General features: G+C 46.9%; 1 protein-coding gene across 1 annotated transcript in view; it reads right to left on the bottom strand.

Moving 5' to 3' along the window:
* The window catches only part of ADAM11 (ADAM metallopeptidase domain 11), a 345,706-nt gene extending 321,670 nt beyond the window's left edge, over positions 1-24,036 (bottom strand). Inside the window, exon 1 of the mRNA XM_069634268.1 lies at positions 23,771-24,036. Within this exon, the coding sequence (XP_069490369.1) occupies positions 23,771-23,834 (64 nt within the window). The 5' untranslated portion in view covers positions 23,835-24,036. The remainder of the gene's footprint in view (positions 1-23,770) is intronic.
* Between the last annotated feature and the right edge of the window lie 232 nt (positions 24,037-24,268).

Here is a 24,268-nt window from a genome sequence, read left to right on the forward strand (position 1 = left end):
GTGACCTTAGAACATGTATAGACTACCGTGCATTAAATCAGATTACTGTGAAGAACCGATACCCATTGCCTTTGATCCCCGAGTTATTAGACCAGGTAAAGGATGCTTGCATTTACACTAAATTAGATCTCAGAGGGGCGTATCATTTGGTACGTGTAAAGAAGGACGACAAATAGAAGACTGCCTTTCGCACCAAATACGGACTGTTCGAATATCAGGTGATGCCCTTCGGGTTGTGCAATGCACCAGCAGCCTTCCAGTATTTTATGAACGATGTCCTTCGTGAACTCATCGATGTTTGCGAAGTCGTTTACATTGACGATATTCTAGTGTACTCTTCCTCAGAATCAGATCATGTTGAGCACGTTCGAGCAGTCCTTCAGAAACTACGTCAGCACAAGCTATTTGCGGAACTGGAAAAATGCGTTTTTCATACCACAGAAGTAGAATTCCTAGGTTTTATCTTGACTCCAAAAGGAGTCCGAATGGACTCTCGAAAAGTGGATGCAATCCTCAAATGGCCATCACCCAATTCAATTAAAGGAGTACAAAGCATGCTCGGATTTGCTAATTTCTACCGCAGATTTATTCCAGATTTCTCACAGGTCGTACACCCCATCACAGCACTTTTGCGAAAAAACAAACGCTTCTTGTGGACCGAAGAGGCTGAAAGGGCCTTCCGAGAGTTGAAGACAAAATTCACATCAGCACCTGTCTTGAAGCATCCATGACCCGGACTCCCATACATAGTCGAAACAGATGCGTCCAGTTTAGCCATGGGAGCTGTCCTGTCCCAGAAGGATCCCGAAACCGGTCAACTTCATCCTGTAGCCTTTTGGTCCAGAAAGTTTTAGGCCCCCAAATTAAACTATGCGGTTACCGATAAAGAATTGTTAGCCATCAAATCCGCCTTCAAAGCTTGGAGACATTACCTTCTCGGCGCTAGGCACATCATCACAGTAATCACTGATCACAGGAACCTGCAGTATTTAAAAACAGCCAAGGCCCAATCATCCCGTCAACTCCGATGGGCACTATTCTTCGCCGAATTCGATTTCGTGATTACTTATCAACCTGGTTGCAAGAATGGTAAGGCAGATGCCTTATCCCGAATAGGAATGGGAGAAGCATTTTCGAACCCAGAACCAGTACCCATAATTCCAGGACAAAGAATCCTTGGCGTAACTACTTTTACAGACTTTGGAAGATATTCATTTTAAGATCCAACAACTTTTCGATCCAACAGCCCTGCAAGACTGGGTAAAAAAGGGCCCAGATTATTCAGTCATTAATGAGTTACCTCACTATCAAGGGCGTCTGTTTTTACCACACAAAGAACTGCAAGAACTGGTAATCTCCAATTACCATGATGCTTTGATGGGAGGACACCCAGGTATTGCCAAGACTGAAGCTAGAATTAAAAGACAATTCTGGTGGCCCACCTGGCATAAAGGACGTAAAGTCTTTTGTGTTGTCTTGTGGGATCTGCGCCCAAAACAAAAGTCAGAAGAAGAAACCAGCCGGTCTTTTACAGACTTTGGATGTTCCGCCCACACCCTGGCACACTTTGTCCCTAGACTTTATTACAGATCTACCTCCATGTAATGTGTTTAACACCATTCTAGTAGTTGTTGACCTTTTTTCCAAGATGTCTCACTTTATTCCTTTAAAGGGATTACCTTCCACTTCAATTTTGGCCAAGGAATTCCTCGAAAACATTGTTCGAATACATGGATTTCCTTCTGTATTGGTGTCAGATCGAGGTAGTCAATTCATTTCGCAATTCTGGAAGAAATGTTGTCAACTAGCCCAAATCGACGTGAGATTATCTACTAGTCACTATCCCCAAACCGATGGTCAGATGGAAAGGACCAACCAGACTCTGGAACAATACCTACGTTGCATGTTACATCAGACCGAGGGCAATTGGAAGAATATATTATGGATTGCCGAATACGCTTACAATAACACAGTACATTCAGGAACCGGACAAAGCCCCTTTTATGCCATTTATGGTCATCATCCTCGAACCTCAGAACTTGATTCACCCCAGCCAAGGCCCAATCATCCCGTCAACTCCGATGGGCACTATTCTTCGCTGAATTCGATTTCGTGATTACTTATCAACCTGGTTGTAAGAATGGTAAGGCAGATGCCTTATCCCGAATAGGAATGGGAGAAGCATTTTCGAACCCAGAACCAGTACCCATAATTCCAGGACAAAGAATCCTTGGCGTAACTACTTTTATAGACTTTGGAAGATATTCATTTAAAGATCCAACAACTTTTCGATCCAACAGCCCTGCAAGACTGGGTAAAAAAGGGCCCAGATTATTCAGTCATTAATGAGTTACCTCACTATCAAGGGCGTCTGTTTTTACCACACAAAGAACTGCAAGAACTGGTAATCTCCAATTACCATGATGCTTTCATGGGAGGACACCCAGGTATTGCCAAGACTGAAGCTAGAATTAAAAGACAATTCTGGTGGCCCACCTGGCATAAAGGACGTAAAGTCTTTTGTGTTGTCTTGTGGGATCTGCGCCCAAAACAAAAGTCAGAAGAAGAAACCAGCCGGTCTTTTACAGCCTTTGGATATTCCGCCCACACCCTGGCACACTTTGTCCCTAGACCTTATTACAGATCTACCTCCATGTAATGTATTTAACACCATTCTAGTGGTTGTTGACCTTTTTTCCAAGATGTCTCACTTTATTCCTTTAAAGGGATTACCTTCCGCTTCAATTTTGGCCAAGGAATTCCTCGAAAACATTGTTCGAATACATGGATTTCCTTCTGTATTGGTGTCAGATCGAGGTAGTCAATTCATTTCGCAATTCTGGAGGAAATGTTGTCAACTAGCCCAAATCGACGTGAGATTATCTACTAGTCACTATCCCCAAACCGATGGTCAGATGGAAAGGACCAACCAGACTCTGGAACAATACCTACGTTGCATGTTACATCAGACCGAGGGCAATTGGAAGAATATATTATGGATTGCCGAATACGCTTACAATAACTCAGTACATTCAGGAACCGGACAAAGCCCCTTTTATGCCATTTATGGTCATCATCCTCGAACCTCAGAACTTGATTCACCCCAGCACTTGGAAATGCTGGCAGTGACCCATCTGCACTCTACTATTACTCAAGCCTTTAAGGAAGCAACTGAACATTTGAAAAACGCAAAGGAGAAATACAAGAAGAATGACGATCAGCATAGGAGTGACGCTCCCCATTACCAGATTGGAGATCAAATTTGGCTGGCTACCAGACACATACCTCTAAAAGGGACTCAAACTTTTAATCCTAGATATTTGGGGCCTTATACCATTAAAAACATTATCAACCCGGTAGCAGTTAAATTAGAATTGCCCTCTAGTATGCAAATCCATCCCGTCTTCCATGTTTCACTTCTAAAACCAGTTCAACCCGGAACAAGATTAACCAAACTACCTGACCCCATCCTAATAGACGGAGAACCTGAATTTGAGGTAAAAGATATCCTGGACTCTAAGATGGTTAAATCTAAACTTTTTTATTTAATTGATTGGAAAGGTTACGGACCACATGAAAGGTCATGGGAATCCAGTGACCACGTCCATGCACCTCGATTAGTGAAGAAATTCCATCGGAACTTCCCAGACAAACCAGGGCCCAGAGGAAGAACAACCTTAGGGGGGGGGCCTTGGGGGGGAGTGCTGTCATGATGCCTGCCCCCTGGCAGCTGGACCAAGCCCATCTGCCCCGGAAGCAGGCATCCAGACATTTGTTTAAACCTCAGAAGCCCCGGCTAGGGGCTATCTGGGTTCAGTCCTGGCTCCTTAGGCGCCAGGCTCATAGTTGGAATCAGTCCTGGCGCCTAAGGCGCCAGGCTCATAGTCATCACTTACCTCAGGCAGACCATGCTGCACATGCATCCAGGCCAATGTGAGACCTGGAAGGGACTATTTTTCCACAAGGACTACTTTTCACTCGGGTGTGGTTCTAGGGACTTCTTACCTGGGACTACTTTTGAAGCTATTTAAACCACGCCCGATCTACAACACACGCTTCGCGTTATTCTGCATTTAGCAGCGTAACACTCACCGTGCCTGCAAACCTGCATCCAGTTTTCTGCCACGCCCATCTCGAACACAGAGCTCCTAGGAGAGAAAGGAAAATAGGAGAAGAGGTTAGACTACGGATTTAATCTATTCCTTACCTGATTTCGGATCTTGCATCACTACGAGCCTGAAGGGACATTCTTTCGGCACACGTCGTATTCCAGCTGCAGCGCTGCTCCATTTTCACCAGCCCACAGCATCTCCGACTCGGCACTGCCTCCGTCATTTTCTTCAGTGATTTTCAACATCTGGGGTAAAGACCAGAAAATAGCAAGGTGAGCCTAAAGAGACTGAAAAGACAATCACTTTTATTACGAGACTCACCTTTATCCTTCAATACGCCGCATCTTCATACGCCCCATCTAGGAAAGAAGGAAAAGACAATGAGCTAAACTCACGCTACTTTACAGGATAGTTTGGGTGATACAGACTCTTACCTGAATGCCGCCAGCAACCTCCAGACAGGATTTGTCTCCGCAAATCAACAGGGGAGTGCAAGAGGGAACATTGGACATTTTGAACTCTTTAATCTTGGCAAACTCCGGAGTCAATAATCGTCCAGAACTCCAGAACCTAAAACTAGTGAAGCAACTGGTATCTACGCGCCCCTGCATACCACGCAGGATGGAGAGCTCACCAATCAAAAACATAAGGTGAGGACACTGATTGGGAATATCAGAGGTGGCAAGTGGGGCGAGCGGGAGCAGGGGAGGGGGTCTGCATTCACACCCACAGGGCTAAATCCCTTTCTCCATCTACAGGAGAATACTTCTATGAGTCAATCTTACAAGACTAAGGGGGTCTGTCCAGACGGTCATCTTTGCCCTACGCTTCACGTTGGTGGAGGCCGCAGCTGTCCGGGTTCGATCTACGCCCCTGTGGGAACCAGGTGAGCGTAACATGGCCACAGGGGAACCGACATAACCAACAAAAAACAAAATGACCCTAGAGAGACCGCGATACACACTGATCAATAACTGGGAAAAGCCAAGGTAAACATCCCACGACATAAAGGTGCAAACGGGAGACAGCCGCAATACGACTAAAGACAGTTAACATAGCTAACTAAAACAAAAAGACTAGAACGAATCATCAAGAGGACCATGATCTTAACTATTACCTTCCCCAACAGCCCTAAGGACTAAATACAGAGGGGGTAAGGAAGCACTGCACCACGTGCCCCATTGCAATGGATGAGAAACAGAATGTTTCATCAGTACACACTGTCCACCAATACAAAACAGGAAGCACAACGCCCCACCACAAAAAGCTACAACTAAACAATAGTCCCAAGGATGTTCACCCCATGGAAACCAAAGAACCAGTCAGGATAGAAGGATACAAACGTCTAAATACACAGGCTCACCAAGACGGATCCACCAGGACAACACACCAACACGACTCCGACCCTGAACCATTCAAAGCCTTAACCGACCAGGGTCACATTAGATAACCTGAGAATAGTTATTACCCACCCAGTCCCACACCGGAAGATTAGGTCCAGGCGCACCTACCAATCGCACTATACTCAATAGGATACAGTTGGATCAGCGCAACATTACCAAAGCAAGTCGGCCCACGAGGAACCAGCAACATCTCAATCCACAGGTATACAACTGTAATGGAACCATAAGCACCTGAATCAGGATACAGACCCCATTAACTCAAACCTCAATCTTCTACATACTTAAACCCTCACAAAACCACACAACCACCTCTCTCCCAGCAATCCGCAGCACTTTACCACACCGCATCAACAACACATAAACTTCACCCACAGCACTCGAGGTCTTCGCCCGATCCGATACTAGCAGCAAAGCCCAGCACTCGGTGTATACCGAGCTGAAGCTGCCAACAGCACACCACCTGTCCCACTCTCCTTCTCCCCAACTAACCCTACCCACCCTTCTTGTTTGCAGATCCGCCAGAGCGCCTGGGGACCCGTTGGTGATGGTGCGCTCTACAAGTACCGCTAACATAACATAGATAAATATATCAATTCATAGTTTTAAAAAATCACACATTTCATCTCAATACTAAATTCCCTACAACACATTTTAAAACTAACCTAATCACTTTGTCAAACCCACCAAAGTTAGGTCAAAGTGGTTTAGTGTGCTTGTCGTTTATTTTTCTGCTATCCCTATTCTTAGCCGAAAAACAGCCAACTTTCATCTTCTAACAGGCTTTAATAAAGGGCACTGGTGCAAGGATAATTTTTACTTGAGACCCCTTTAACAGTTGACTCCAGAGATCTTCAGCGTTTAATACTCTTAACTCAGACACCCATTTCCCAAAACAGTGATGACGCAAATCCCTTACTTTATCACATTCTAAAACTACACACAGTGGGTAATAATAAGCAGCGCTCAGATACCTGACGGTTCGTATCGCTATATAAATGCTAAATTATTAGTTCTTTTTATTATTAAATGGAGCTCATGTTGCTAATTCGATGGCCGGACACGTTGCTTTTATACTGTACCATAAGCATGTCCGTGCCACCAAATATTTGTCATTTGCACTGCAGGGTGCAAATGTAAATGGCCAAAGTGGTGTACAAGCGTGCACGCCGCCTTTTGCCCTTCACATTGAACGCAAGGAACAGCCTACTTCTATTTTCTTTTTGTTCATATTCGAAAATGTACCCCAGTGATTCTAAATGGGCGTTATTTACATAGTTAGTGCTAACCCTGAAGACCTGGTGTGACCTGGGCTCTTGAGGGCCGCACTTGGACAGCCCTCTTATTGAGTGCAACGCCATGGTAAGATCAAAAAGCCTGACCCATATACCAGTGCAAACCTACAGACTTGCATGGATGCAGGCCGAGCTGTAAAGTGTCCTGTTATAGCAGCCGGACTCCTGCGCCTCAATCCATTACTTGTGCCCGCTGGAGGACACAGTGGAGAAGCACGGGTTCAGTGCATATTATCACAGAGCTGTACGGCCTGTAACAACGGGTGTCTGTTGGTGTTAACACAGTTGATGGGGGCGAGTCAGAGTGGTTTTAAACAGGATCTGGTCCTCCCTTCTCCACTCACACCCCAGCTTTGGGGTAAAGGGTGTATGTAGGTCAGAAAGTGTAGTGTCTTCTTCTACACCATCGGTCAATGACTACCAAGATGGTCCCTCTCCTGGGTCCTGCATTCCGCCCCACAAAGTAACAATTGCTTTGAACACGCAAAAGGTCATACTCACACCCAAATCTGCAGAAAACCTCATTTCGAAAAGTGGCTTCACCTGGCCTTCCAGCGGTTCAAAAGTATTACACCCCCTCTCCCTCAACAGAAGGGTTCATTTCTGGAAAGCTGACTACCCCTGTTGGACCCCAGATTACCCTGTTCTGCCCTCTTTTTACCAAAAGTAACTGCAGTTTAGGCACAGATGGATTTATTTATTTATTATTTATTTATTCGGATTTTTAAAGCACACAACAGCCTGGGGGCATCGTGGCGCTGTTACAGATGAGCATAAAGCTGGTTATTGAGAAGGCATAGTGGTTACAAGGCATTCGTATTACAGGGGCAAATAAAGGATACATATATTGGCATTACGCAAATAACGGTTATATATATTGGCATTACAGACATAGATCATTACAGTACAGTTTTGCTATTCATGGGTTAAGTGAACAGTGGAGTTTTAAGGGTTTTACGAAAGGTGCACATAGAAGGTTCTGCTCTGAGTGAGTTGGGCAGGGCGTTCCAGAGCTTAGGTGCTATGTAGGGGATGGAAACGACAGTACTGTGGATATGACTCGCAGAAGAGTCCAGCTATAGCTAGCTTTACCAGTCTCCCATAATGCTATACTGTCACCATAAACATCCCGGCACGTCTCCAGAGCTTCCAGGCAGCCATATCGAAGTCACTGCACTTAAATGACCCACATCCAAAGCATACAGCCACGTGAGTACGCCCTTGTTTGAGTGCGCTCTGGCTCTACCTGCAGCCTAAACAGCTCTGCAGCAGGTGCCTTAACCCACTGAGCTATCTCAGAAACCTAGCTATATAATTTAGCTGTTGATGGACAAGAGAGAGTGTGGGCCAGGGAAAGATGGTTACTCCACTCTGCCCCTCCTGGGCATTGCCAGTGCCAAGCACATCGCCTTGTCTCACACCGGAGTGAACATACAATTTATGGTAAAATCTGGTATGCCTAAGTGTTCCTAGCAGGCAGAGAGATCAAAGCATAGCTGCTGAAAACTGCCAACCGAGAGCACAGCAGTTCCCCTCATTTGGCTGTGTGATGTGGGCACACCCAGCCCTACAGATAAGGGGTGTACAGGCCACTGTTACTCCCTAAAAATAGGCAAATACTCACAAACAAACAAAAATAGGGGTAAAAATACTCCCAACAAAAAATAGTAAACAGACTATTTGCCCATGCTTTCACACAAACAGCTTCAAGAATATGTTTGGACCAGTACCAGTAGTACATGTAGAACTAGACGAAAAACATTACCAATGTTACTGACTAATCAGAAGAAGTAAATATTGATCTTCTTATGTACATGAATAAGTAGGTGCAAAGAAATAATTATTTAAAAAAACCTTTTAAAACATATTTTACTATAGTTTTAAAATGCTTTTTTACTTTCAAATAAATACGGAGTAAAGAACTCTCACTTCAAAATCTTTTCTGGAGCACTGGACCCTCCAATCAGAAAACGCTTTCCTGGTCACTCTCCTTCAAACTCCAGATGCAATAACTTAATAGATGACCACACAATCAGGTGTCTAATCAACTTCAGGCCGAACTCCTTAACACTGTGTGCAAGGGGTGGGGGTGCTTTGAAGTCCTCTCTCTGTAAGATGTGGGGCTCAACAAATCACTTCAGTATGTAAATGGGGAAGGTTTATACTACTAAATCATAGGTTTATGCCACTAGTTCTTAAGTGGTCATACCAATAGACCTTAGCTTACAAATGAGCAAAGTCATTTTGTTGGCAATGATTGTAATTGAAACAGAGGATTAGGATGTCGACAGGATGCGCAAAGGTGAATGTCAAAAGAATGTCAAAAGAACAAGAATGAATGTGAGGCATTAACAGAACTGATAGATCCGGGAAAGTGAGAAGATGTGAGCAGTCATAAGAAGTCAAAGATCCTTTAAGGAGAACTTGAGCAGTCATAAGAAAGTCCAAGTTGCACTATAGTGAATGTGAGCAGTTATCGGAAGTCGAAGATACAATAGGATGAAGGTTGGTCTGTGCAGTCACCAGACATCCATGTATCACCATCAAAACAGCCTCAACTGGAACTTCAATATACTTGGCGGCTAACCTCCACACCTCTGGAGGCTCTCGCACCTCATGTAGTAACACTATCAAAAGGTTGGAGTCTGACCTAGACCGTAAAGATAAGACTTGCCAGCAATCCTTCTCCTGCCACGCCCGAACCATCTGGAACTCAATCCTGCCAGAGGATTGAAATGCCCTTCATCATCCTACACTGCCACAAAACACACCAACTGTGGTTCTTTCAAGAATACCTGCCTGCTGTCGGATGATAAAAATGCCTCCCTCCACCAACAGTACTTTGCTATTTTATAAAATGCCATGCCAAATGCCTGCACCTTATGATTTTATAGCGCTCTGCTGCTCTCAAGCTGGGATTGCAGTATAAACAAGAAAATAAAATAAAATACCTCCAACATCAACTGGGGTGAATTTGATCAGTTACCAGAAGTCGTGATTCCAGAGGTTGTGTCATCAGAACTCAAACATCCAATAGAGTAAATGTCGGAAGTCATCGGAAGTCAATGGTCTACTTCGATGGTTAAGGAAAGTAATCAGAAGTCGAAAATCAAGTAGGGTAGATGTAGGAAGTCATCAGAAGTTCTTCAAGTTCCACTAGGGTAGATGAGGTAAGTCATCAGAATTCCAACATCCAGTATGGTGACGTGGCGAATCATTAGAAGTTGAATGCCCTAAAATGAAGGTGGTCATTTTAAGTCGAAGTTCAACTTGCATCAAAATAGGGAGCCATGAGAAGCCAGAGACCACCTAGGATGAACATGGGAAGTCAAGACACACTAGGGTGAACATATGGATTCACCAGAAGTCAAAGATCCACAAGAGTGAACATAGAGAGACACCATAAGACAAACATCAACTAGAGTGAACATGAGGAGCCACCAGAAATCAAAGATCCACTAGGGTGAACATGTGGAGTCACCAAAGTCAAAGATCATCTATGGTTAAAGCAAATATTTATCAGAAGTCATAAATACAGAAGATAAAAGCCCTGAGACTGATAGGTAGCTGTCAGAAACGAATGAGGCGATACACTGAAATGGACAGGCAACTGTCAGGGACTAAGCATGTGATACCATGGCCCTACAAAAAACTGTCAGAAACAAACAATATGATACCCTGAGAGGGAAAGGCACCTGTTCCTTTTCTTGCTGCACTTTGGGTCTGTGAGTTGCTTTGGAGCCTCCCGCATCCTACTTTGTGATTGTGAATTGGGTGTCTGTTACCGTGTTGTTTGTTTCGTTCTCCGTGCCATTTCTTTTTTTTTTCTTTTAAAACTAGTCCCACCCTCCATTGTTCCCTTTTGGTTGCGCTCTCTTCACCACGTGGCCGGAACATCAGGGAGGCACAAGAGTGCTTTTAAACTCTTTTTGGAGATTGCACATACCATTTCCTACTGCATTTTGGGCTTGTGAGTATCTTTGGAGCCTCTAGCATCTTACTTTGTGATTGTAAATTGTGTGTGCGTTACCTTGTCGTTTGTTTAGTTCTCTGTGTCTTTTCCTTTTTTTCTTTTAAACTGGTTCTGCTCTCCCTTGTCTCCTATTGGTCACGCTCTCTGCACCACGTGATCGGAACATCACTCTTCAGTGGCCCTCCCAGGGCAGCCTTGCCCGGGCAGCCAGTGAAGGGCTACAGTAAAGGGCAGCTCCCTCCTGGATGGCTCCCTTCCCTGTTTGCTCCTGTTCGCCCATGGACGTCTGACATAGCACCCTACAGCAACAACTAAGGTAAAGTGGTACGGGGGTGCACACAGCCATTACTGTGCTCAGTTAAAACCCTGCCACTACTTCCTTACTACGTTCAAATCAGAACATTGTGAAGATTACCTGCTGCACTCTGAAGATAGCTTGATAGATGTATTTTGGAGGGTAGACATTGTGTTGCACTTGAGGAATTTTGGGGCGGGCGGTGGGTTGAACGTAATTTATTTGGGGGACAGGAAATGTGTTGCACTTAGATGTATTTTGGGGTAGGCAATGTGTTGCACTTAGATGTGTTTTGGGGTAGGTAATGTACTGCACGTAGGTGTATTTTGGGATAGGCAATGTGTTGCACTTAGATGTGTTTTGGGGTAGGTAATGTACTGCACGTAGGTGTATTTTGGGATAGGCAATGTATTGCACTTAGATGTGTTTTGGGGTAGGTAATGTACTGCACGTAGGTGTATTTTGGGATAGGCAATGTATTACACTTAGATGGATGTTGGGGTAGGCAATGTGTTGCACTTAGATGGCTTTCGGAGGTAAACAGTGTATTGCACTTAAATGTATTTTGGCAGTGGGCAATGTATTGCACTTAGGTGGATTTTGAGGGTAGGCAATGTATTGCAGTTAGATGTATTTTGGGGGTGGGCAATGTACTGCACGTAGTTGTATTTTGGGATAGGCAATGTGTTGCACTTAGATGGATTTTGAGGGTAGGCAATGTATTGCATTTAGATGTATTTTTGGGATAGGCAATATATTGCACGTAGATGGATTTTGAGGGTAGGCAATGTATTTTACTTACGTGGATTTTGAGGGTAGGCAATGTATTGCACTTAGATGGAGTTTGCGAGTGGGCAATGTATTGCACTTAGATGGATGTTGGTGTAGGCAATGTATTGCACTTAGATGGATTTTGAGGGTAGGCAATGTATTGCACGTATTTTGGGATAGGCAATGTATTGCACTTACATGTATTTTGCGTGTGGGCAATGTATTGCACTTAGATGTATTTTGAGAGTAGACAGTGTATTGCACTTAAATAAATGTATTTTGGCGTTGGGCAATGTATTGCATTTAGATGAACTTTGGGAGTGGGCAATAGATCCCACTTAGATGGACTTTGGGGGGTGGCAATGTATCCCACTGGAAGTATTTTTTAGGGTGGCCAACATTTTGAACCACATCATTAGAAAGGTGGCCATTGCTTCTGCTCTTAGATGATTTATAAGTGTCGGCAAGGTTTTTGGCCAGTGAATTTTCATTAAGGGACCAACATGTTACACTTAGAAGACTTGTACGGTTGGCCATTGTGCAGCACTTGGAATAATTAATCGAGGGTAACCTAGTGTTGCTCTTGAAGGATTTTGTGAGGATAGCCATTGTATTGCACAGATGGTAGCCTTTGCACCAGATGATCTCTTGTGATAGTCATTGTATAGCATTTGGAAGGGTTGATCAGGGTGCTGCACTTAGTTGTGGCCATGTAGGCAACCATGTTATGGATTATAAGTGATTGTAGAATGTATTCAACTACAGGGACTGCAAGTGTTGGCAGAATGCTACCTTTATGCTTAAGTGGGGTCTTGAATGTAGCTACTTAATGATAGCTGGAAGCATGTGGAATATATCCACCATGATTTATCAACCCAGATGTTTTAGAATTTTGCCGAATGTACCAATTCCAGGCTTCCATTTAATTGTAACCAATGCATTTTTCCTCCCACACTCCATGCTTTTGGAATTAGGCAAAGGCGCAGCCACACTCCTGTACAACTCGTATGACACTTTGCTCAACACTTCTGCTATAAGAATGTAGCTACCTTTCACAACAAAAAATGTGAACTGTAGCTATACACATAACAGGCTATCATCTTACACATCCCCTCCAGCTCATTTCCCCAGTGTAGATCTCTCCACCCATGCACATGCCAATTAGACATGAGTGGCTAGCAGAGACTCGGCCAAGCCCTCATAACCTTTAATGGCCATAATGCACACACACACACTAGCACCACCTAACTTTCCCATACTTCGGATTTTGGTTCCTCTGAGGGCTTTCAACCGACAGAGCGTTGGGACTATACCCATGATGAAAGATGCTATGCAAATGATGGAATTAAATTAAATTAAACTAAGCATGTGATACACTGAGAAGGACAGACAACTTTCAGGAACTAAGCATGTGATACCCTGAGAGGGACAGGCAACTGTCGGGTACTAAGCATTTGATACACTGAGAAGGTCATGCAACTGTCAGGAACTAAGCATGTGATACCCTGAGTGGGACAGCAACTGTTAAGAACTAAGCATGTGATACCCTGAGAGAGACAAGCAAATATCAGGGACTAAGCATGTGATACCCTGAGGGGACAGGCAACTGTCAGGAACTAACCATGCAATACTCTGAGAAACCATGCAATACTCTCAGAGGGACATGCATCTGTCAGGAACTAAGCATGTGATATCTTGGGAGGGATTGGCAGCTATCAGAGACTTACGATCTAGTATCCTAAAAGGACAGGCAGCTGTCAGAAACTAAGGATGTAAAACTTGAGAGAGGAACTTATAAGGTAAAACCCTGGAAGCGGCAGGAGATATACAGAAACTAAGGATATGATACCACGAGAAGGACAGACACTAAGATGTAAGAAACTAAGGATGTCAGAAATGAAGGGTGTAATACCATGAGAGGAACAGGCATCTATCAGAATATAAGGAAGTAACAACCCAAGAGGGAGAGGCAGGAGTGGAAATGCACAGATTTAATACGCTGTACAGGGGATGATGTCAGAAAATAAGGATGTGATACCATGAAAACGAATGGCAAAGACTAAAGAGTCAATAACCTGAGACGGGCAGGCAGCTGGCAGAATATAAGGGTGTAATACCCTAAGAGGGATAGGCAGCTGTCGGCAACTACAGTTGTGGCTGGTGAATTTTTTTATTGGAAGGTATTAAATACCCGGTTGGTCTCGAATATTTGTGGCAAATATTTATACCCCTCCAATTAAAGACACACTGGGGAACAGAAACTGTCAAAGAGAATCCTTATTTCCCTTTGACAGTTTAAACTGCAGCTCATCCGTAATGGGCAAGAGTACTGTCAGTGCCCCCTCACCTATTATGCACAAGTCCCCCTGGTCAAACTACAGATGTAATACCCAGTAGGAGACGGATGTAAGAAACTAAGGATGTGATACAATGAGAGGAACAGGCGCGTATCACATACTAAGGAAATAAAACCCTGAAATTGACAAACAGCTAAAAACTAACGATGCAATACCCTTAGAGGGGCAAAAACTAAGAATGTAAGAAATTAATCAAGTCAGACATTGAAGGTATAATACCCTTAGAGGGACAGGTAATTTAGGAATTTAAGATGTAATACCATGAGAGACACAAGAGGTGGACAGAAACCAAGGATGTAAGACACAAAAAATGTAAAACCCTGAAAGGGACAGACAGCTTTCAGAGGGTAAAGAAAAAGAACCCAGAGATTGACAGGCAGCTGTCAGGAAATAAGGATAGAAAACCCTTAGTTGGAGATAGATATCCAAAACTAAGGATGTGATACCATGAAAGGTGCAGGCAGTAGTCAAAGATTAAGGATAAAATAACCTCAACGGTAGAGGCAGCCATAAGAACCTTAGGAAGCAATGCTCTGAGAGGGACAGAGAAAGGACAGAAACATAAGGATGTAATACCATGGGAAGTACAGAAACTAAGGATATAAGAAACTCAGAATATCCCAAATTATGTGTATAATACCGTAAGAGGGACGGGGAGCTGTTAAGCACTTAGGATGTAATACCCTGAGAAGGACAGGCCGCTTTCAGAAACTAAAGAAATAAAACCCCTGATTCATGGAATTATTTGTGTGCAAAACAGGAATTTGTGTGCTATTCTGCCTGCAAATCCCCATTCGTCAAACAGGGATTTGAGGGCAGAATGATATGATATGATATGGCATTTATAATGTGCCTGTATACAAGTGTTTCTAGGCGTGACAAGACAAGGAGGGGGAAACAGAGAGAGAAGAAAACAACAGTCTTACTAGGCTTTGTGTCATTCAGATCGCGAACGTGCAGGGTAGTGGAAGGGGAGAAGTGTCCAAAGGGGGTGAGGGGATGCAGGTAAATCAGTACGTGCAGAGAGAAGGAACTGTAGTGTTGAAGATACAGGCCATAAGTGCTGGCGGAGCCCAGAGGCAGTGCAAGGGCAACTGGACATGCAGCAGCCGGGGCCCGAGCCAGGAGACCAGTGCGTGGAGCAGTAGGGAACATCAGCAGGGGAGAGGAAGAGAGAAAGCGGAAGTGAAAAGAAAGGTCTTGAGTTGCTTACGGAACCAGAGGTGGTTCTTCTCAAGTTTGAGAGAGGCATTGAGGCTATTCCAGAGGGAGGCCCCGGCCGAAGAGAGAGATCTGCCCCCAATTCTCGGCTTGGAGAAGCGTCTGACCCTCAGCGAGATGGAGGTGGATGAGCAGAGAGCTCGAGAAGGGAGATGTTTAGGAAGAGAGAGTTGGAGGTAGTGCGGTCCCAGGCCCGAGAAAGCCTTGTGGACGATGCAAAGGGTCTTGAACTTGATCCTTGCCACCACAGCCAGTGAAGAGATTTCAGAGCTGGAGAGATACGATCCCTGGACTTGAGGCCAAGGACAAGTCTCGCAGTCCGGTTGGGATAAGTTGTAGAGGCAAGCAGATTTAGAAAGAGGCTGTTGCTGTAGTCCAGCCTAGAGAGGAACAGGCCTCTACAGACAGTGAGCTTCTGGGTGAAAATGAGGAAAGGAAGAATACCTCTGAGGAGGTGCAGCTGATAGTTTCACTTCTTAAATATGTGAGGAGAGAAGGAGAGGGTGGAGTCGAACATGACACCAAGGTTCTGAGCCTCACAGGTAGGAGCAGGAAGAGGGCCCAGAGTGGGAGGCCAGAGAGAGCTAGGAAAGGAGGGAGATGGTTTTCTGATGAGGAGGATCTCAGTCTTACTGGCATTAAGGCAGAGATCATTGGTGGCACACTGTTCCTGAATTGCGGCCAGACACTCTGGTATGAGAGAAGGGGAAGAAGCAGCTGAGGGGAGCCTGAAAGAGAGCTTGGTGTCATCCGCATAACACTGAAAGTTGGAGAAGAAAGCAGCGATGCAGTGGGCAAGAGGTGCCAGGTAATGGTTAAAAAGCCAGGGAGAAAGGTTAGACCCCTGGGGAACACCACAAGTAGAGAGAGAGATAGAAGAAAGGAAAGACACCAGTTGGAACTGAGTGGGTCGGTCAGTGAGAAAGGAGGACAGCCAGGCCAGAGCGTGATCCGTAATACTCAGAGGCGCTTGAGCAGGATGGCATGGCTGACCGTATCAAAAGTAGAAGAAAGATTGAGGAGAATGAGGACAGAAGGAAGGTTAGAGTCAATGTTATAGAGCAGGTCGTCACTGGTGTTCAGGAGAGCAGTGTCCTTTTTATTATGTACTGTTTGCCAATATAACTGTGCCACAACAGCCTTTAATGTATGTATCCTTAAGATGTCTGTGGCCTTGCTGTGATACCTAAGGGTCTGGGCGAGTAACAAATGTAATTAATAAATAAAATAAATAAATAGTGTCTGTGCTTCTGGCAGCTCTGAAGCCAGACTGGTGTTCTTGGAGACAACCAAAAGATTCAGTGTGCAGGTTAAGCTGAGAGATGGCACGCTTTTCCAAGAGCTTTCCCATGAAAGGAGTGATGGTGATCAGACGATAGTTAGTCGGAGAGGAAGAATTGTCAGGGGGCTTCTTTAGGGGGGGTGCACAAGGGAGTGCTTAAGAGGGGAGGTGAAGGTTCCAGTGGCAAAGGAGTGATTGCAGAAATCGGCCAGGGCTGGAGCAAGGGTGTCAATGTGTTCCTTGATGGTTTTGGATGAGCAGGGGAGAACCTGCTTTGATGGGACTTTCATGGATCAGACTTGTCTAGAAACGTCATATGGGGTGAACCAGGGAAAGGAGGACAAAGGAGGAGGAGAGACGGCTGCAGGTGTGCCAGGAGTGGAGGAGGGAGAAGAGGTAGAGGAAGAAAGGGTGGACAGGATGTCCTGAGTTTTAGTGATGAAATGAGAAGCCAAGGTCGTGCAGAAGGCCTGGGAGGAAACAGGATAGGTAGAGACTGCAGCAGGATTGGCCAGCTCCTTGCAGATTTTGAAGAGTTTGGCCGAGTTGTTAGATGCCGCAGAGACGCAGGCTTGGATGTGGGCTCTCTTCTTAGCGATGACAGAGAGTCTGTATTGCCATTGGAGCAGGCGACAGGTCAGTAGGTCAGGGGGTGTGCCTGATGCCCTCCACTTCCTCTCAGCCACTCTACACTTGCGTTTAAGGGTGACAAGGTCAGAATCGTACCAAATGTTGCACTTGGATTTGGGCTTCAAGCGGATCCTCATGACAGGGGCAAGGACGTCAAGCGTGTTAGAGTTAGAGAGATGAAGGTTAGAGAGGGCTCTGTCCGAGTGTGAGTCAGCCAAAGGTGTAGGAGGAGGAGAGAAAGTAGCAGCGAAAGCCTCAACTGACACACGCTTCATGGGTCGGATGACCAACAAGGTAGGTGGCAGTGCTGGAGATGGCTTGGCCTGAGGGGTAGAGAGAGGTGGGAGGAAAGGAGAAAGTGATCACTCCAGGAGAGAGGAGTGGTGAGAGCGTTAGAGAAGGGGTGGTTTAAGGAGATCAGAACATCCAGGGTGTGCTCAGCAGAGTGAGTCAGGCCAGAGGGAAGAATAGAGAGAGAGAGAGAGAGAGAGAGAGAGAGAGAGAGAGAGAGAGAGAGAGAGAGAGAGAGAGAGAGAGTTGCAGAGGTTCCAAAAGAGTCCCAAAGAAGGCAGATGTTCAGGTCTCCGAGAAGGAGAAGTTGAGAGGTAGGGAGGAGTAGGGAGGAGGAGAGGTCAGCCCACTCAGAGAGGAAGAGGGCAACCTAGCCAGGCAGCCTGTAGATAGTGGCCAGATTAAGAGAAAAGCCTGGAGAGATAGAGAGCCTGCAGGCCAGGCATTGAAAGGAGTAGTAGTCCTGCATAGGAATGATGGAAGCAGGGATCCACTCTGGGAAGATCAAGGCTACACCCCCACCGGGACGGTTGGTTCTGGGTACAGAGAGGATCTTGTAGCCATCAGGAAGGAGAGTGTCAAAGCTTTTGACAGAGCTGGCCCTGAACCAAGTCTTGGCGAGACCGAGGACATCCAAATCAAGTTCTTCCAGGAGACGGCAGATGTCAGAGGAGTGTTTGACAGCTGAGCAAGAATTGAGAGTAGCGATGTGGAGCAGGTTGCCCCCTTTCAAGGACTTCTGTGGATAGGTAGAGGTCAGAGGTACATCCTGTGGAAGTGGTAGAGGTGCCAGAGGATGGGCAGAGGAGGAGAATGCAGAGTAGCCAGGGAGGAAGAAGAGGGTGGCTGTCAGAGGGGTTGAGGCAACAGGGTGGCCAGAGAAGCAGCAGAGGGTGCCATAGAGGTGGCAGAGGGTGGAGGCGGCAGAGGAGCCAGAGAAGGGAAAGAAGGTATAGCAGGAGAGGAAAGGAAGTTGATAAGGCGCGGGAAGCATCTATCAAAAAGTAGGAGATTGGCCTGAGGGCCCTGGACCAAGACGGTGCCATTAAAGTAGACATTAATGATGGTCTTGGAGGAGAGGAAGGTGGCCAGGAAGTCCTCCCACCGGGTGCCACCATTAATGGGAGATGAGGAAAAAGGAGAGAGAACAGAGACCATATGGAGGGATCCATAGGCCTGGAGAGGGGACGACAACGAGGATGTCGGTAAGGGTCTGTCTGGAGTAAGCACTGGTGTAGGTAACAGCGATAGGGAGGCCTGGGTTGGAGACCAGGATGTCCTTCTTGAGCTTCTTCCTGCCAGACTTAGTGAGAGGGCTAGGATAGTCGATGGAAAAACATTTAGAGAAGATAGGTGAGATAGAGAGCACCATAGAGTGTGCGGAGAGGAAGAGGGGGAGGGAATAGAGGGGGGGCTCAAGCAGGGCAGGAGGGGTAGCGCTGGAGAGCAAAAGGCAGCTGGGGGGGGGGGAAACCAGGGGGGTACATAAAAGGAGGGGGAGACACAATGGGCCTCATTATAATAACTGCGATAGCCGTGCTGGTAAAACAGGCACGGCTGCTGCAGGTATCATTGTTTTTCCAGCACCCGCAAATGGGAAATTACCGGGTCATTACAGCCCCGCCGGACCCGCTAATTGCCCATTCGCGGGTGCTGGAAAAAATACTCCCCATTCCCATTTGAGCCCCATTGGGCTCAATGGGAATGGGGAGGTCGGATGCACCAGCACCACTCAGAATGGTGCCGGTGCATCCAACATGCTCTGCTGGCGGGCGGGAAGGCACCCGTGAGCAGAACTCGTAGTTTGTCAGTCCGGTAACAACAGTACCAGCAAGCTTACCGGTACCATTGTTACCTGGACCGGCAAACTTATAATGAGGCCCAATGGACAAGAACAACTGACCAGAGAAATCAGATGCAAAACATATTCAACAGCAAAGTACAGCTGAACAATAGGCAACCTAAGGAAAAAGGATGCAGATGCAAAGAACCAACAAAGCACAGAAGCAGAGCAGCAGACCTAGAAGGGAAGAAAGAATAAGTAACCAACAGCAAGGGACAGAGCAGGGGACAACAAATATAGGAGCAGAGGAGCACAGCGAAAGATAAGAACAAAAGAGTATGCACAAAGTCAATCACAAGGGAACCAGGAAGTAACAATGTACAACAGGAATGCAGGCAATGCAATGTAAGCCAACAACCGTGGAGCGTCAAGACCATTGCACAATAGATCAAGGGAGGGAGGGAGCTGAGATGAGAATGGCACGCAAATCCCCTTTTTACACGCAAATAATTCCATGAATCAGGGCCTGAGACTGACATACTGCTGTCAAAAACTAAGGATGCAATACCCTGAAAGGGGCAGAAACTAAGGATTTAATAAATAAAGCATGTCTGAAATTGTGGGTAAAATATACTAGGAGGGATAGGCAGCTGATAGGAACTTCAAAACGTTGGTGAGGAAGGATAGCTCAGGAGCAACACGTTTGTCTTGGAAGCAAGACAAAGCAGCGCCACACAGGTTCGAATCCCGATCATGCGCCTAGAAACCACTCGCTGGCATTAAGCGCGTTATAAAAGAACGATTATAATTAGGATGTAACACCCTGAGAGACACAGGAGGCGGACAGAAACCAAGGATGTAAGACACTAAAAATATAAACCCTGAGAGGGACAGACAGCTTTCAGAGGCTAAAGAAAAAAAGAACCCTGACACTGACAGCCAGCTGTCAGGAACTAGGGATAGAAAACCCTCAGTTGGAGATAGACATCCAAACCTGAGGATGTGATACCTTGAAAGGGGCAGGCAGCAGTCAAATGAAGGATATAAAACCCTGAAAGGTATAGGCAGCCGTAAGAAACTATGGATGCGGTGCCCTGAGAGGGACAGGAGAGGACAGAAACTAAGTATTTAATACCCTGAGAAGTACAGAAACGAACGATGTAAGAAACTAAGGATGTCTGAAATGATGTGTGTAATATCCTGAAAGGACAGAATCCAAGGATGTAGGACACTAAAAAAATAACACCTTGAGACTGACAGAGAACTAAGGATGTGATACCCTGAATACCCTTAGCTGGAGAGAGATGTCAGAAATGAAGGCTGTGCTGACAGCAGCAGTCAGAGATCAAGGATATGAAACCCCCAAAGGTGCAAGGCAGCCAAAAGAAACTAAGGATGCAAGGCAATGATGTCCAGAGAGAGAGACAGAACTAAGGATGCAATGAGGCGAGCGTGAGGGTCACTTAACGATGGTGGCAGCGGTGCTGCTGTTACCGACAAGGTCGGCCCGCCGCCTAGGGGCATATTACCATGCGCACCAATGTAGTTCTCTACACGGTTGCTTAATTGTGTCAGAAAAACAAATGTAACGTGCCTGCACTGCACGGCCCGGCGCCACGCAGTACTGTCCCGTGAGAAGTCGATTTTACATAAAAACAGCCTACGGGGGATTGTGCGGCGCCGGGCAACGCAGCAAAGGTAGGTGTTTTTTTTTTTTTTAAACCCATCATTAGCACCCGTGTAGGGAAGTACACTGGTGCTAATAGGTGATGGGGGAAGAGTAGCAGGCAAGAGAGTGCTGGCTACCCAGGCTACTCAGATTGTACCATACAATACAGCCCGCGTTCTGAGCATCCTGATTGGCCAGCGTCCCCTTCCAGGGTGCTAATATCCCGAGAGAAACAGAAACTAAGGATGTTAGAATCCAAGGATGTCAGAAATTATGTACATAATAGAGACCTCCAAGAGCTGCTCTCTGGAACATAAAATGTAGTAATAACATGAGAGAGATAAGAGGCGGTCTAACCAAGGATGTAAAACCCTGAGAGAGATAGACAGCTTTCAGAGACAAAGAAATAAAACCCTGACAGACAGCTGTGGGGACCTGAGGATGCAGTGCCCTGAAGGGGAAGAAGGGGGAGTGTGGGGGGACAGAAACGAAGGATGTCAGAAATCAAGGAGAAATCAACTTAGGATGTAAAACCTGAGAGGGACAGGCAGGTGTCAGGGACTGAAGGTTTGAAACCCTGAGGCTGCCTGGCAGCTGTCATGACCTGAGCAAGTGACCGTATAAGGGAGGCAGGGAGCTGTCGGAATTCAAGAATGCAATCGCACAGGAGGTGTCGGCAGCTATGAGAGGCTAAAGGTATAAAACCCTGAGACTGGCAGGCAGCGGCTAAAACTAAGCATGTCACCCCCTGCGACTGACAGGGTCCCGTCAGGAACTACTTATGTGATGCCTTGAGAGGAACATGCAGCTGTCAGAAGTGCCGATTAGACGCCATGAGACAAGCAAGCGTCAGAATCGGAGGGTTTGACAGTAAAATAACAGTCAGGGTCGCAGCATCCGACGATTAGACACGCCGGGACAGCCAGCGGTCAGCATCAGACACCACGAGAGCTGTCCGAAACTGAGAATGAGACCTCCCTAGTATACAGAGAGGAAGACAGGTGCCCTGATCTGAGCATCCAACACTCTACGAGACAGGCAGCGGTCGGGCAGTAAGGATTTGACAAAACGAGAGTCTGCAGTGGCGGGAAGAGGGCATTCTAACTAACGCAATGTGAGAGAGAGCCAACAGACGCTGAAAACGCCCCACCCCCGTGAGGCAGAGAGACACATAGCTGTCAAAATCTGAGGCTCTAGTCCCGTGAGAGGGAGAGACAGGCAGCAGTTGGAAGCTGGGGATTAGGCACCACGAGAGAGGCGGGCGTCTGTCATAGAAGCGCATCTAACACCGCAGGAAGGCGATCGCTATCATTACTGCTCAGGACCCTTCTTCCGCCGCCAAGGAGAGCCATCGGAAGGCGCTCAACCCTAAATGTGACACCCCCTTCCCGGAACACAGCCCAGCAACGCTCATCGATTCCTCGTGCGGGAGCCCTCGTGAAATGGGTGTAAAGCAATGATCCCCGCCCCCGCCACGCACCGGGAGACACTGCAGGCAATTGTGTCGATGCAGCAGAAAAGACTGCAGACGCAGCGCGCAGCCCGGGAACGGGGGAACTCAAGCCGGGTCTGTTGAGCAAACAGCGAGCGGCAAACACGAAGGAGGCCCCCCAACAAGACACCCCCAGAGGGACCCTCAATTTCTACAATTACCCCCCCCCCCTCCCATCTCATTTCCACCTGTGCCTGGCTGCAGCAGGTGGGCTGTGCAGCCCGCCCTTATGCAGGCAGCAATGGCAATGTCTGGGTAGCAACAGCGGACGCGTGGGGGGGATGGGGCGGAGACCTTATCAAGCAAAATGCACAGACTAGATACCATTAACTGTAACATCAACATCCACGCTCCATAAAATTAAGAGGCAAAGCACCACACATTCAATCGGATAATGGTTCGCTGTTAACAGGCGAACAACACGAAAGAGAATGGTAGCCATTTAAAAGCCGAGTCATTCGAACAAGTGTTCTACCTGCGGCTTAAACACCTGCGCAGCAGGTGCCTTAACTCAACTAGCTATCTCACTTGCTCGGCAAAATCCCCGGGGCTGGGAAGGTGAGTGATATTACCAGCTGCCCAACGCGGGTTCTCTCGGGTGCCAGGTCAGGGGGACCTGTAATCTTCCCAGCGCGCACATGCCTGTAAGGAGGATATTTAAAATTACATGTAAAAAAAAACGAATCTCGGAAAAGCCCACACAAATGCATCCCATTTGGTAACAGGGTTTGGGGCGTTCCCTTTGCCCTCTACCCAGTATTCCAAGAAGTAGATAGGCTTCCGTGTCCCCAAGATGAAAAGGGGTGACTTGTAAGGTGCAGCCGCGTTTTCGAGGTTAGCTCATGTTTTTGGGCACTGGCTTCCTGGGACACATGGATGCGCTTTTCGGGCATTTGGCATATAACGCGTGTCTGTATTTCCCGAATCGACCTATGGTTGTTATATTTATGCGTATTTCGGTATGTTTACTGTCATGATCATGAAACACACTAGCCGCAAAATGGCAACACGTTGGCGCTATTATGAGCCACATATACATATAATCGCAAAGGGGTCCCAACTGCAAAACACATAACATGACAATCGGATCCAATGCAAAATATCCACCCGACCCTCTGACAATGCATAGATTGAAAAATAAGACACATCCAGGGGGGCGGGGGGGGGGATCGATGAATCAATCCTGGTTTGGTACCCACCGCGGCAGGGTAGGGTGGTCAGGCACAGGAGGGCTGTCCACAGCCAGCACTGCACTGTCCTCATGGTTCCTTCATCCCAGGGCTGCCCGGCTCAGCTGGCATGGAGGCCTCGGGGAGGATGGCGACACGCGAGGATGGCGCCGGTGGAGGCCTCATGCCCTGGCCCGGCTTCCGGGGGCCCCGCGACCGAGGGCCTGGCCGCCGCCGCCGCCGAGCTGCATCCTGAGGTGGTGGCTTCTGTGGTGTGTGTGTGTGTGTGAGCCGAGGGTTCCCGGGGGCCAGCGGCGGAGGGGTGGGGGTGGGCACGTGAGGCGGGGAGCCCTCCCCCTTCTCCTCAGACTCCCCCCCCGCCCTCGGCGCTCTGTCTCTTTCAGCACCTGCTCTGCACGCTCGGCGAACCCGGGATAGGGACAGGGTTGCCACCTGCCCTGCTTCTTCCCACCCGCATCCCGTGTTATCATTATACCAGTCTCGAAGCAACGCGAAAGAGGCGGCAGG

The sequence above is a fragment of the Ambystoma mexicanum genome, chromosome 13, assembly GCF_040938575.1.
Source record: "Ambystoma mexicanum isolate Mex_15411 chromosome 13, UKY_AmexF1_1, whole genome shotgun sequence".
In the NCBI taxonomy this organism is placed as follows: domain Eukaryota; kingdom Metazoa; phylum Chordata; class Amphibia; order Caudata; family Ambystomatidae; genus Ambystoma; species Ambystoma mexicanum.